Genomic DNA, 14,806 nt, shown 5'->3' with positions numbered 1-14,806 from the left:
ACGCCGACTTCCACCTTGCCTGCTGCGGATTGGTCTCTGCCTCGGCCTCTGAAGTGCGGCGAAAGAGCTAGGGGTTTGCTTCCGGGTCTTGGGCCCTGGCCCTGGGCGCAGAGGTTTCTGGGAGGTAAGAGTCGTAATGGTGTCTGTATGATTTGCGGAGGCTGTCGCCTTAGACCTCGGCCGACGTGAGCGGCAGGAGGGTAGCAGATTGTCTCTCTTGTCCGAGTGGGGCGGGGAAGGGCGGCTGGGGATCGGAGTCGACGATAGAGAATCGGGCGCGGGCGGTGGAGGCCCCGGAGCGGCGGGCGGTGGTAGAGCCCAGCGAGTCCCCGGCCGGCCGCGAAGCGCGGAGCGTGAAGGCAGCTTTGCAGGCGGCGTTAAACAGGGTCCACACCCCTCCATCCCCCAAACCCCCTGCGAGTCGGGCCTTTGGGTGAAGAGTCAGCGAGTTTCTGGTAACAGCCCGAAGGCGAGCCCCCGGGAGGCGGGAGTGATAAAAATCCGGGAGTGTGTGGGAGGCGGCGGCGGCGGCGCCCCCAGCGGCAGGAAACCCAGTTTCTCCCCCTGCATGGACCCCTTTTCCCTTTTTGAAAAATCTGGAGTAGTATACCAGTTGCCCCAGCTTACCCGCACTCTTGCTTTTCGGACACTTAACGGGACTTCAGTCGCCACATCTGCTAGGCACTACTCTTGGCAGCCCCAAACCAAAAGTAACATAAGGAATGGGTCCCTGAGTTTTGCTTATCAGAATCCTTTGGGGGTGAGTTTCCTGTCTTGAGCATGGTAACCTACAAAAGATCTGATTTATATTATAATGATTGCTATAAAAGAAAATTGGACCAACAGAAGGCTGTTGGAGAATTTTGCACATGTAACTGTCATTAAAGTTTAGCACACTTTTCTCCAGGACACTCAGTATTTGTCAGTGATTTTAAAACAACTTTTGTTTTTGTAGTTACTAGCCTATTTTCTGTTGTATGAAATTTAGATAAAATGCAAACCTTAGGGCGTCTGGTGGAGTAGGGTTAAATTAAGAATTTTTAAAACTCAATCATGGCAGTACTAAATTTTACAGGGCTTTGACATTTCAATTCTCATAATAATCCTGTGAGGGACATTGCCCATTCCACAGAAACTTAAGCTGGATGACTTGCCCAGGGCCACAGAGACAGAAGGAGAACAGGAACACAAACTCAGATCTTCATGAGAGAATTTTTTGCACTAAATGAGAGCTGCCTAAGAAGCTATATTCCTTATGTACCTTGGGCTTCATTATTTGTTTTCTTTAGAACTTTTGTTTGAGGTTATTTAAGTAATTTTGGAGAATGAGTTTTGGAAATTATTTCACAAGGATCAATATTTATTAATACTTTATGAAATGAGGGTTTGTCATATTGGAAATAACTTGATACAGTTTTTCTTTAAAGCATAAAAGATGACAACAGCAGCTAGGCCAACTTTTGAACCTGCGAGAGGTGGGAGAGGAAAAGGAGAAGGTGATTTGAGCCAACTCTCAAAGCAATATTCAAGTAGAGACCTACCTTCTCATACAAAGATAAAATATAGGTAATGAAGACTTTTTACTTTCTTGTTCAGAAGACAAGACTAAGAAATCTGTTAAATGGCATGCTCGTGAGATTGTAGCATGTTTGGGGCCGCCCAAACAGTGATGTATCACTGAAGTTTCTGGTTTCATAGGAGTAGAATGCAGTAGAGTGTTTGACATTAAAATTGTGCTCTTTATAAAACTCTTTCATATATTACTTATGCAGAAATTCCTGTTAACTGAGAATTTCCATATGTATATGGCACAATAATAATGACCTCAGAAGGCCCGTGCACCATCAGCACTAATCAATATGAGATTAAAAGTGTCATAGTAAAGAGCCCTGAGTTGACGAACTAACAAAAAGTAAAGACATTTTCATTAATCTGCAGCCTTATAGGAAAATGTGTGACTCAGTTTGGGCTCTCTGAAATACTGGAAACATTACAAGAATGCCTATTAATAACCTTCAGATTAGGGGAATGATCTTGTTTAGTTCCATGAACCTTGAGGGACTAAAGGACAGAGTTGCTTTTTGTGAATTGTCTTCCATTGCTACAGCCATGTATTTTCTTAGTAACATTTTTGCCTATTTGTTTCTACTTTAGACAAACTACTCAGGATGCTCCTGAAGAGGTTCGCAACCGTGACTTCAGGAGAGAGCTGGAAGAGAGAGAGCGAGCTGCTGCAAGAGAAAAAAATAGAGATCGTCCAACACGAGGTACCAACACTGCCCCTAGACATTTGTCTCATGAAATTATGTTGACAACAGTTTTTTCGTGTACTAATTGGAACTGATTAATATTTTTGTTTGTTTGCTTTAAAGTGGTGTAAACAATTTATTGTTTGCTTTAAGATATTGGTAACACTTTCTTAAGTGATTAGATTAGAGGTGATAACAAGGTTGATTCCAGTTCCATCTCTGTGCTGCTGTAGTAGAAGGAACAGGATGATCTTGGCATATCTGGCAGCTCTTGTTTCAGTTTACATAAAGGTGTTTTTTTGGTTTTGTTTTTTAAGATTTATTTATTTATTTTAGTGAGAGCACGAGCGCACATGTGCCCATGAGCAGGGTGGGAGGGCCAGAGAGCAGAGGGAGAATCTCAAGCAGACTCCACACCAAGCCCAGAGCCTGATGCTGCTTTGTGGGCCTTGATCCCAGGACCCCGAGATCATGACCTGAGCCGAAATCAACAGTGGACAGTCAACCAACTGAGCTACCCAGGCACCCCTAAAAGTTTTGACTGTTTACAGCAACCAGACTTTTTGAGGCCATGCATTTTCTGTCTATGAGGGTCTCCAGTTTTTGTCACTGGCTTTTGGAAGGCATCGAGGGGCATAAGTTATAATATCTTTTTTTATATTTTCAGTATATATAAACTCTTCCCTAAATTTCCTCAGAGAGGCTATGGTTCCCATATTAAAATCAATGCTTTCATTAATTCATTGAACAAATGTTGACCAAGGGCAAATGCCAGGCACTGTGGTTCCTGTCTGTGCTCTTGATGGTTATAATCTAAGCTTTTTGTCCCCACAGGTCCCTAAAATGTTACAAGAAACACAGTGTTTATTTAGTAAGCTAAATTGTGTTTGTTTTCCCCAGAACATACAACTTCCTCATCAGTGTCAAAGAAGCCCCGGTTAGACCAGATTCCTGCTGCCAACCTTGATGCTGATGATCCTCTAACAGATGTAGGTTTTATTTCCTCTGTTGGTCTCCACAGAGTAATTCATTTAGTATGTTTTCTGAAATGCTTGTTTTATTTTTTGGCTTTAAGAAGTGGCCTATATTTATTTTTACTTACTGTTATTCAAATGTAGTCCTGACTTCAATGCTAAGCTTTATGGTTGATTTTTAAAGAAAAAGTATTATTATTATTATTTTGTTTAAAGATTTTATTTATTTATTTGAGAGAGAGACACAGCGAGAGAGGGAACACAAGCGGGGGGAGTGGGAGAGGGAGAAGCAGGCTTCCCGCTGAGCAGAGAGCCCGATGCAGGGCTCGATCCCAGGACCCTGGGACCACGACCTGAGCCGAAGGCAGACGCCCAACGACTGAGCCACTCAGGCGCCCCAAAGCAAAAGTATTATTAATCACAAGAGTAATTAAACTTTAAGAGCAAGTTTGATCTCTGGAGAACCAAATAAGAAAGTGATCTATTAAAATATGAGCTTCTAAAAAAAAAATTCTCCATACTAAACCCTGGAGGTTGCCCATGTTCTGTACCTCCAGAGGGCATTCTTCATTCTAGGGTCTCTATCAGTAATAGCACCCCCAAGAGCTGAATTCAGAGGCCTTTCCACATTAGATACCAAACATGCCCCCTCTAGGTGTGCAACTCAACTTAATGGTTCCTTCTGCTAGGAAGGGGGAAGTGTTTTAAGTGGAAGTTCTTTTAGGATTAGTGCTTCAGTTAACATTAAAAATCAGTGGGGCCCTACGGTCTATAATTAACTTGCAATTTTGTACATTCAGTGGGAAAACATGACTGGCCTTTCATCAGTTGCATCTAACTAAGTTTATATATCAGCAATTAATTCCAGAGTTGACAGATTGAATTAAATAATTAACTCAGTAATTAAAGGGAGTCCAATTTTATTTTATTTTATTTTTTTTTTAAAGATTTTATTTATTTGACAGAGAGTGAGAGAGAAAGAGAGCATAAGCAGGGGGAGTGGCAGGCAGGCAGAGGGAGAAGCAGGCTCTCTGCTGAGCAAGGAGCCCGATGCGGGACTCAATCCCAGGACTCTGGGATCATGACCTGAGCCAAAGGCAGCCGCTTAACCGACTAAGCCACCCAGGCGCCCCAAAGGGAGCCCAATTTTAAATGGTATTTAATAATTGTTTGAAATTTTTCTGAGAATGTAGCACCCTTTTTTTGTACTTTTGATTATCCTTACTTCCTTGATTAAAAGTTGTCTTGAGCTAGTGAAATTATTTGACTCTAGGGTGATACGCTGTATATGTATGTACTGTGTGTATCAGTGTAAAGTGTTCCTTGTCTGATTGTAGAAATATTTTCATATGAAATCCCCTTTTGACTATGTAAATTTGAAGAATACTTTGTTACACTTTTTGCTGTTACAATCTCTCAAGCATCTCAGGGACATTTTAGTAAGAATTCTGTAAGCTTGTTTGTGGGGTTTCATTTTACGTTTTGGTTGATGGTTGACTTTAATCGTATTTAGGTGCATTTATCTTTCCCAGTGGGAAAATTAATCCTGCCCCAAAGATATGGTAAGTGTAATTTTCATGGGAAAAATAATGAATAACACGCATTTTCTCCTGGGCTATCATCATTCTTTTTTAGGAGGAAGATGAAGATGAAGATTTTGAAGAGGAGAGTGATGATGATGATACTGCAGCTCTTCTTGCAGAACTAGAAAAAATTAAAAAAGAAAGAGCTGAAGAGCAGGCCAGGAAGGTAAAATCAAAATATTAAATATTTGCATCTTATCGCCTATTCTAAACTAGGAATATTTTTTAATTTAAGTAATACATCTTATATTAGAAATTGTCCTTGCCATATCTAGATATTACAGCACCTATAGATCTACAAGTCTGATTATTTTTGCGACATCCTGATTTTCCTGGTTATGTTAGAAATTCTTTCCAAATAGTTCAGGTTTGCTTCATAGTGCTTATCAATTTGTTTTTCATTCACTTGTTCATTTGTTCAACAGACATTTAGTCATTGTTCATTAAGTGTCAGAAGAATTAAAGATGAATATGATATAATCATGGTCTACGAAGAACCGAAGGATATAATGAGACCATCTTTATGTCTTTGTCTCCTGCTTCCAACCTTCTTTCCAGGCATTTGTTGTGCAGTCTGTCAATAGATTTTATATAGCCTAGGGTAATTTACCTAACCAGTCTCTCTGTTTATACAATGGAAGAAAAGAATGTCTATCTCAAAAAGAGTTACAGGGATTACATAGGATCCATAGTACATACCTTTAAACTTTGGATGAGCAAGAGCAGGTCAGAACAGTAGAGATTCATAAACCAGTGCTAAAGGAGTTTGGACTCTATCTTGAAGGCCATGAAGAGCTAGTTGATTTCAGAAGGAGTATGATAAGATTGGATATGCATTTTATTTTGGGTTTTTTTTTATTATGAAATATTTCAGTAATACAGAAAAATATGAATAATAAATTTAATATCATCTACTTGGATATGCATTTTAGAAAGATTACTCTGGCAGAAGTATGGAGGTTGGATTGGGAAAACTGTTTGAGAAGGCTGTTCCAATAATCCTCAGATGCAATTAAGATAATTCTGCATAATAGGAATTAGAATTGAGAGAAGTAAATAGATGCTGATGGAGCTGTCAAGGAGGTAAAACTGATCAGATAAAGTGACTGATTAGATGTGGCAGCAAAGATGACCCCCAATTCCCAGGTAGATGTTGCTGACATTCCTTAAGGGGGGGGGAGATGGCAGAAGGATGCACATGTTTAGATGGAGAGAAAAGAGATGATGAGCTCTGTTTGGAACATGTTGAATTTAACACATTATGAGACATTCAGATGGAGAGGTCTGTGTCCACTTTCAAACAGAACAGCTCGGCTTTTTTTATGAGCTTCTGTGTAAGTTTTCATTTGAACCAAGAATTGTTCTATTTAAAGAGTGGAAAAAGACTGACATGGGTTCATGTAAGGAGTCTTGGGAAGTAGAAGATTGCTGGAACTCAAATTGGAAGAAGAATATTTTAAATATAATTCCCATCGAAGTTTGGCATAGGATAGCGTAGTTCCCATAAAAGCTTCTAATTGTTCCTATCTAATTAAAAATCAATTGTAAGAACCGTCCTAATTTCACTTGCACACCACTAGAGGGCAGTTGTTCTATTCCTGATTCTATTGGCTTGTCTAATAGCTGTGGATTCATAAGGGACAAGCAGTTCAAGTGCATTTGGTTGACCCTTAGGAGGATAAGCATTTTAGACAGAAGGTCGTGGAATTTTGTAAGATTACTCTCTTTGTACAAAAATGTATTGGTGTTTCTAGGGGTTGAAGGATAGTTTTACTTTTGTTCTTGTTGCCCATCTGGTTTTCTAATGGCTAATTTTTGAGGTGTCCCAAAATATTTTCGACCAGTCAGCCTATGTCAGGGGCTAGGAAGCTTTCTGTAAAGGGCCAGATGGTAAATGTCTTGGGATATTTCAGGTTTACAGACCATGCTGTCTCTTGTGCGGCTTGTCAGCTCTGCTCGCTGTAGCACAGAAGCAGCTGTAGACAATACAGAAATGAACGAGTGTGACTATCCGTGCCAGTAAAATTTTATTAACAAAAACGGGGTGGTTTGGATTTGATCTGCAGGCTGTCTGATTATTAGTCTATGTTTGTGAACCATAATGTGCCTGGTACTTTTTTTTTTTTATTAAAGATTTTATTTATTTAATTGACAGAGACAACGAGAGAGGGAACACAAGCAGGGGGAGTGGGAGAGGGAGAAGCAGGCTTCCCGCCGAGCAGGGAGCCCGATGCGGGGCTCGATCCCAGGACCCTGGGATCATGACCTGAGCTGAAGGCAGTCACTTAACCAACTGAGCCACCCAGGCGCCCCATTGGCTGGTACTTGAATATGGAAAGAGTTGGCACCTTTTTTTTCCAGTGCTGTGCGTGGCAGGCAGCCAGGACTCTAAAGGAAATAATATTGCAAATATAAAATGGCCAGAACTTTATTATATCACATACGTTATTATTATAAGTTGAAGTTGGATACATTGTATATTTGAGCTTTTATTTTTCTAGCATCTCAGAGAAATGTCTTTTCACTTTCAACATCAATATAAATTGTTAAAAATACGTAGTTTTTAGAATGCTATCTATTCTTAATCTATAATGGATGTTCCTGATTTTGTTTGCTTAAGGTCTGAGCAGTGATCTGAAGGAATTTCCCTGTTTATTTCCCTGAGCATTGCATCTTCTCACTTCCCAGTTATTTGGCCTCTTAAAAATGAAATCTCTTGTTCACCTTTGGATATTAAAATGAAATATCATTAACTCTGTGGAAAGTTAGGTTATTTTTCTAAGTGATTTAAAACTATTAGGTTCATTTTATTTATTTATTTAAAGATTTATTTATTTATTTGAGAGAGAAAGAGAGAGAGTATGAGTGGGGTCAAGGGAATGACAGAGGGAGAGGGGGAGAATCCCAAGCAAACTCCGTGCTGAGGGGGGAGCCTGATGTGGGGCTTGATCTCAATCCTGAGATCGTGACCTGAGCCAAAATCAAGAGTTGGCTGCTTAACTGACTGAGCCACCCAGGCGCCCCTATTAGGTTCATTTAAAATTGAAAGTCTCTTTTTCCTTGATCCAGTAAGTCATCAGTTTTTGTCCTTCCTAAAATACAATAAAGTGGGGTTTATTTTTTGTTTTTGTTTTAAGATAGCATGAACAGGTAGATCTAGCAGTTAATGGCTAAGAATTCCAGGCATTTTATATTTCTAATTCTAAGAATGAAACGTGAGGGTGATTTAAGTTTAAAGAGGTTAATGCTAATTAAAAGTGAAGAAAGACAAGCTTGTAGGCGAGCAGTATAAAAATGCAAAGTTAGTAACAATAAAGCATAACAAAATGAATAAAGCCGGGGTAGATTACTAGAAATACATGTTAGCTGAATATAATATGTTACATGATAGTTTATCTTAGGACCTACTTCTTGGCTAATAATAACTTGTCACTAATCCTGGAGGTACAAATTTACATTGTTAATAATTCAAAATAAAATTATTTTTAATCATAGTTCTGTATAGCCCATTTTTAAAAATCAAGGTAATAGCTTTGCTAAATGTGTCTCTTTGATGTTTAATGTATTCTCAAATTACTAGAATATATTTATTGATGTACTCTTAAAATAGCAATTAATTTTATATGTACTTCAAGAAAGAAAATAGATTTAAATATGCATTCATAGAATTTATGAGTCAGACTAATGAATGTATGATGACAAGCATGAAGTATTTATAATAAAAAGGCCAAATTATTTTGATAAGTGAGACTTTTCTGGTATATGTTATATCTTAAAAAAAATAAACACCTACCTTGATGCTCATTCCTTCTCCCTCATAAAATCCTCACAGTCTTTTAAAATAGGAGTTATGTAAGAAGATTGGCCCCAGAATTAATGTAAGTAAATGAGTCCTCCTCTGTCATTGACAGGAACAAGAACAGAAAGCTGAAGAAGAAAGAATACGTATGGAAAACATTTTGAGTGGAAACCCTCTCCTTAATCTCACTGGCCCATCCCAGCCTCAGGCCAACTTCAAAGTTAAAAGAAGGTACTTTACACTAACGAGTTGGATATATATTGCAGATTGTGCGTTTTATACCAAACTATATTATGTAAAAGCCCCCTTTTCACTGATACCCTTCTCCATCAGATATGGGAATAACGGAAGAAGGAGAATGAAAGAAAACGTACTTACTTTTAGTAGATATTTATGATAACCAGCTGTGTACCAGATACTGTTCTAAGCACTAGGGATGGAGCAATGCATTGAGCCATTGGCTCTCCAAAGCTTAACATTTTAGATGTATGTGTGAAGAGTCCCCAAGATCACCCTTCACATTCAGAGACTCACTAGAAGGACACCGAGGACTCCACATAGAGTTGTACTTGTGACTAACGTAGTAAAGATACACAGCCAGATAGATCATAGAGGAGAAACCTATACTTCCTTATGCTCTGTCCCTCCTGTGAGGGGTCACCCAGCACATTCTTTCCCCCAGACTGAAATGTAGATCTGGACCAGTCTATGAACCTTAATGGTTATACCCCAATAGTTTCTTCTCCTTTGTTGCCATAAAATGCAAATACTACAGTGGATGATTGCTAAGTGGTAACTGATGAGAGAGTATAAAATCCTTAAAAGCATGTAATCTAAACTACAGTAAACTGGTCAGTTATTATCATCTAGAAGCATCTATGCGAATCGGGGTGCTGCCTCTTTGTTTTAGACCTGAAAACATTAAATATTTAATTAAGCCTATGAATTCCTACTTTTTAACTCAAAGTTCCTCATACAGGAGAAGTAATAAGAATGTTTGTATGTTCTAAATAGGAATTGCCCTTCCTGCTGTAATAAAGCAAGATTACAACCTATAAGAATTACTTTATCGTTTTGGGTGTAATTGCATCAGATGCTCTACATATTGAGCATCTTTCTGGGTAATGACTAAGCTTTGCAGTTCACTTGTTCTTGTCTCCTGATACAGACATATAAGAGCGTTCTGGTTTCTTTTTTCCCTTTAGGTGGGATGATGATGTTGTTTTCAAGAACTGTGCAAAAGGTGTAGATGATCAGAAGAAAGACAAAAGATTTGTAAATGATACGCTGCGATCTGAATTTCACAAAAAGTTCATGGAGAAATATATTAAATAGTACAGTTTTATGTGCTTAATTAAAGACTGTAAAATGTAAACGATCATTCTCACTTTGTTTTTTTCTGTTTTTCTCTTTCCCCATCTAAATTGTGTATAGACTTCCCTAATTTTAAGTTCTGAAATAACCTCTCCTTTATTGATACCTTATTTGATGAGGACTTGGGAATTGGTTTAACTAGTTTCCACCCTCTGAATATTTCCAGACATATGTTTTCTTTTAATATGGGAAAGGGAATCTTCTTGTAATAAATATTTTCAAAAATCGAAATAACTAAATCTGTGTCCCCAAATTTTTTGTTGGAAATGTATGCAGCTTATAAAACATGCATATTTTCTTTTGTGAATTGTATTTCTTTGTACATTAACTTCTCATTTCTTTGACATTAATTTAAGGTCAGTTAATGTGTGAGATCGTCACTGTGTGTTTTTAAGAGTGTGATGGAGGATGAAAGGCATTCTATTTTGGCCCACATGTTGGTATGGAAGAGTGTCATCAACCTCTCTGCTCCCTGAGTGTGTGTCTGAGGACGCATGGGGTATCCTTCACTTCTGCAAGCGCTCCTTTCTTTTTCTGTTGGCCCAAAACTGCTCCTTAAGCATGCCTAGGAAGCATGTGACACTTACCTGTGTTCTGGATACTCAACTGCCATGTCTCTTTTGAATGAGATAGAGTTTGCACACTGACATACGTTAGATGCAGAGCCTAGGAAAGTTTAACATCAAATAATACGTGAAATAAAACCTTTGGAAATAGGATTTTGTTTGTTTGTTTGTTATCTTGGAGGATATGTATGTGGGAAGTGGGAGTATCTCTCTGCAGCTGGGAAATGAAGTTTTCCTAAGCCTGGACTGTGATTGGAGGGTGTCACTTTGGTAGAAAAATTGGGACCAGAAATTGAAGCATTTACAGAGAGTCATAGGATCCCTCAGTTGTAACAGATATTGAGCTTGATAAGGTTAAAAATAAAACTTCAAGCAAAAATAACATGCTTTTATCAGTGGCTATTTCTTTAAACCCTTCTCTCTAAGAGCTCATTCACTACTCCAGCACTTCCCTGGTGGAAGCTGGGACACATTATGTGGCGCCTGAGTCAGGAGTAAAGCTAGACATGGGGCCCAGGTCTTGACTCCACATGCATGCTCTGTATTGTTTCCAGTTGATCCATTTACACAAAATTTTGAATACTTCACCTAGTGTTTTTTAAAAGCCTTTAGTAATATTTAAAACCTTGTTTTTTAAATGTCTCCTTGGGGCACCTGGGTGGCTCAGTCGGTTAAGCGTCCAACTCTTGATCTCAGCTCGGGTCTTGGATCTCAGAGTCCTGAGTTGAAGCCACGGGTTGGGCTCCATGCTGGGCATGAGGTCTACTAAATTAAGTAATTAAAATAAACTCCAGCTTTACAGTTTATAAAGTGCCTCTACATTCATTTTCAAGTTTCTAAATAGCACCACTGTTCCATAGTTAGGAAGTCCTGGGTGCTTCCAAGTCCTGGGTCTAGAAACCTAGACCAAATGACTGGATCAAGGTTAATACATGATGGGACATGTACAAGTGCCTTCAAACTACATGAAAATGTGATTCCAGATGTGACATTAGATTTCCAAAACTAGTTGTTGGGATTCCGGGTAAAGTCTTGAGGAAAAGCGGTGGCAGCACTTAATCATAGGATCTCTTCCTTTTTAGCATCTGAAAGGCGTCCCACGTATCCAGGGGCCTGATGCGGGTGCGCCATTATCCCACCACTCCCTGTAGAAGGTGGACATTATTTTCCATTTTATAGGCAAGGAAACTGAACTTTGTACGAACTTTAAAAGCAAAGTCATAAACCTTTAAGGGGGTAGGGTTGAGAGTCAAGCCTACAACTGTCTTTATTCTAAAGCCCATCCTCTTAATTGGTAGGCTTCACTGCCTCTTCGTGTTACTTCGCTCTGACTTTGCTCACTTACGAAACCACAGCAATGAGATAATGGAGTTTGGTGGGCCCTGAGTAATACTGTAAGGTGTACGTATCTGGCAGGCACGTAGTCGGGATTTCATACCTGTTCTCTATACGAGCATATAGCAGGGGCCGGCTAACACAAAGTCTTGTTTCGTTCTGTCATAATGCTCTCATTTTGAATCAAGAGATTCTCTAACCCCTCAGAGCTTGGGTTGGGCAATAGATACGGTGATTGCTTTTGCTTGGTGGCTAGGATTAGAATCCTAGTCACAGAAACTCAGGTGAAATAGAGGTTTATCTTAAGAATACTTAAAAAGGCACCTCCTCTGCCCAGCTCCGACTATGCATCTGTCAATTCACCTGCCCCACTTCCTCTGCAGGACTAGATTTCTGCACCAAAGTACTAAGAGGTCATTGCTTCATGCTCCTGGCTTCCCTGCCCAGTCTGGGTCCTGCCGGATCCCGGAAGCCCCAGCACCAGGGCGCAGGGCGGGGCTGGGCTTGTCTTTGAGACACCTGCTCGGGAGGACGACTTGGATTAGACCACTCTGGAAGAGGAGAGAGGCTGGAGCGAGTGAAAGGGAGAGGAGCACAGCCGGCCCTTCTCGGGGCCCGCATGTGAAGCCAGCCCCTCTTCTCAGGGGCGAGGGCTGTGGAACATGGAAGACACAGCACCGGCCTTGGGATCGCCCTTCCACAAATGCTGGGTGCCGTTGGATCTGTGGTACTGTGGGGGTGTGGCTCTCACACCTTACTCTAAGTCACACTCCTGTGGAGGCCCCTACTCCATCCGAGCGACTGGAATCTTTTTATATGGGAGCTCTTAGGTGTTTTTTGTTTTCCTGTTTGAAAGTGTCCTGCTCTCCCCTGGACTAGATGTCAGGTGCCTTAGGAAGGGGAAGAGCGAGAGGCGTTCACCGCCACCCCCCCCATCCCCACCAACCCCCCCAGGCAGGGGGACCTTTTCATCTAGCCACATTTTCAAGTGGCCTCCTTCTGAGAAAGAGGCAGAGAAATGGTCCTAAAGGCCCCAGGCTAATTGGAAGCCGCTTCCTGGGAGCTCAGCCATCTCTTTGTGCCAGAGTCTGAGGAAGGAGGGAAGAGGACGAGTGGGGCTTCTTTTGACTTCAGAGGGAAGGGTTCTAATGTCATCCCGAGATTTTCTGAACACTCGGCGACCTTGAAAGTCTAACTCCCGGCCCCACAGGCCTATTTCCAGAGGGTGGGTTAAATAAGGGCTGGGACTTAGTCACGCTCTTGAAGAGTTTATTACGAAGACGCCACTTGGGGAAAAAAGCTGGTGATGAGGAGAAAAACGGGTAAGACCACTGGCCACGCTAGGGAAGCAGCCCTACACACTCGCAGTGCCCTGCCCCGGCCACCACCCCTCCCCCTCCCCTTGCCACCCCTCCCCCCCCCCCCCCCCCCGCAGCCTCGGAAGAGCAGAGCCCCTGTCACCTCCCTGCTTAAACCCCCACAACAATCACAATAGAAAACAATGCCATTCGTGACAGCTACGTAAAATGTAAACACATGGTCACAAACTTAAGAAAGGTGCAGGACGTCTCTGGAGAAAACTCCCAACACCCTACTGTGGGGCAGCAGACAAGGTTAATAAATGTGGAGAAATACCTACTGCTGGATGGGAAGACGCAGTAGTGTGAAGCTGTCAGTTCTCCAAGCAAAAGAAACTATTACAAAATTCCAGGAGGTCAGGATTTTAAAATTTATTTTATTTTATTTTTTTTAATTGAAATATAGTCGACAGGGGCGCCTGGGTGTCTCAGTCAGTTAAGCGTCTGCCTTCGGCCCAGGTCATGGTCCCAGGGTCCTGGGATGGAGCCCCGCATCAGGCTCCCTGCTCAGCGGGGAGGCTGCTTGTCCATCCCCCATGCTGGTGCTCTCTTTCTCTCGCTCTCTCAAATAAATAAATAAAATATTTCAAAAATATATAGTTGACATACAAGTTGGGATTTTTTTAAATCGATGTTTTGACCGAATTATTGAAAACTTTTCTGTTAAAATGAATTTGTAAGAACATCCTGGATAAAACAAAAAAGTCTGTCAAGGAAGAAGACTGAGAAGGGTTTTCTTTGCCCACTTTATTTTTCTTTTCTTCCCGCATTTTAAAATGGGTTATAAATGTACACAGATTAATGTGGTTCTGGCACCAGAAGAGATAGATGGGAAAAAATGGAACATAATGAAAAGTTAGAAACAGATGCAAGTACATAAAATACTCTCACATATAAGAAAATCTTTTAAAGGCAACGAAACAAGAAAGAAGAAAATCTTTGGGGGAAGAATGAACTGTCAGTAAATGGTGTCAGGAAACTTTACTAACCATTTGGTAGAAAATAAGTTGCTACGGTCCAGCACAAGGGCAGGGTAAGACCCATGGGTTTAGCCAGTCAAGAAACACGAAGCCCTTTTTAGATGCAGAAAGTTCAGTACTTAGACAGGCAGAGAGAGGAATAACCAAAGGTGCTAGGTCCCTGTGGCCCTTGAGCAGAGCGACCCTGAAACCACAGGACACGTGGCACAGAGGATCCCATGTCAGGGGGCAGTGAAGCTTCATAGCTTCCTGCTTGTACCCCAAGGGAGGGAGGCAGAAAGCCTCAAACCTCATCAGAATCAGGAGGCCGTGGGAAGCTGTCTCTGAATCCTTGGGAGCCAGTGAAGCCAGGAGCAGCTCCTCTCAAGTCCCCCATTTTCCCACATTCCAGGAAGATCCCAAGGCGTTCTGCCAAGATTCGTATCATATGCGTTCAAGTCCTGTTGGCCCCAGGTGGCCTGTGCAGGTGCATCTCGAAGTCCCGGGTGCCCGCACAGAGCCGTTCCCCGATAGCACCCCACCCACGAGTCCTCCGGGGGCAATTCCCTATGTTTTAAAGGTTTAAAGGAAATGAACAAACAAATGTAC

The 14,806-nt window shown here is 41.2% G+C and overlaps 2 protein-coding genes across 6 annotated transcripts in view; one reads left to right on the top strand and one right to left on the bottom strand.

Annotated features, from left to right (window-relative positions):
• KDM4D (lysine demethylase 4D) overlaps positions 1 to 148 on the bottom strand; it is a 34,690-nt gene extending 34,542 nt beyond the window's left edge. Inside the window, exon 1 of the mRNA XM_078058718.1 lies at positions 15 to 148. The gene's annotated coding sequence lies outside the window, so the exon portion shown is untranslated. The remainder of the gene's footprint in view (positions 1 to 14) is intronic.
• Positions 44 to 10,698, top strand: CWC15 (CWC15 spliceosome associated protein). 5 transcript variants are annotated; one of them, XM_036074979.2, is made up of 7 exons: positions 44 to 124; positions 1,428 to 1,566; positions 2,155 to 2,267; positions 3,150 to 3,238; positions 4,859 to 4,972; positions 8,718 to 8,836; positions 9,811 to 10,698. In XM_036074979.2, exons 2-7 carry the CDS (start codon positions 1,436 to 1,438, stop codon positions 9,938 to 9,940), a joined length of 696 nt encoding a protein of 231 aa, XP_035930872.1. In that variant the 5' UTR covers positions 44 to 124; positions 1,428 to 1,435; the 3' UTR covers positions 9,941 to 10,698. The 5 variants fall into 5 exon arrangements, with proteins under 5 accessions (XP_035930872.1, XP_035930871.1, XP_035930873.1 ...); XM_036074978.2 differs by having other exon boundaries at positions 107 to 200; XM_036074980.1 differs by having other exon boundaries at positions 118 to 185.
• Positions 10,699 to 14,806: the final 4,108 nt, after the last annotated feature.

The sequence above is a fragment of the Halichoerus grypus genome, chromosome 11 (assembly GCF_964656455.1).
Source record: "Halichoerus grypus chromosome 11, mHalGry1.hap1.1, whole genome shotgun sequence".
Lineage (NCBI taxonomy): Eukaryota > Metazoa > Chordata > Mammalia > Carnivora > Phocidae > Halichoerus > Halichoerus grypus.
Note: the sequence above shows the minus strand (reverse complement) of the source record. Positions and strands in the feature narration are given on the sequence as shown.

Bases quoted from the DNA above. Each gene is read 5' to 3' on its own strand.
- CWC15 (XM_036074979.2), top strand. From the start codon at position 1,436: ATGACAACAGCAGCTAGGCCAACTTTTGAACCTGCGAGAGGTGGGAGA. The intron at 2,268-3,149 runs GTACCAACACTG...TGTTTTCCCCAG, and splicing joins TAGAGATCGTCCAACACGAG to AACATACAACTTCCTCATCA. The intron at 4,973-8,717 runs GTAAAATCAAAA...TGTCATTGACAG, and splicing joins CTGAAGAGCAGGCCAGGAAG to GAACAAGAACAGAAAGCTGA.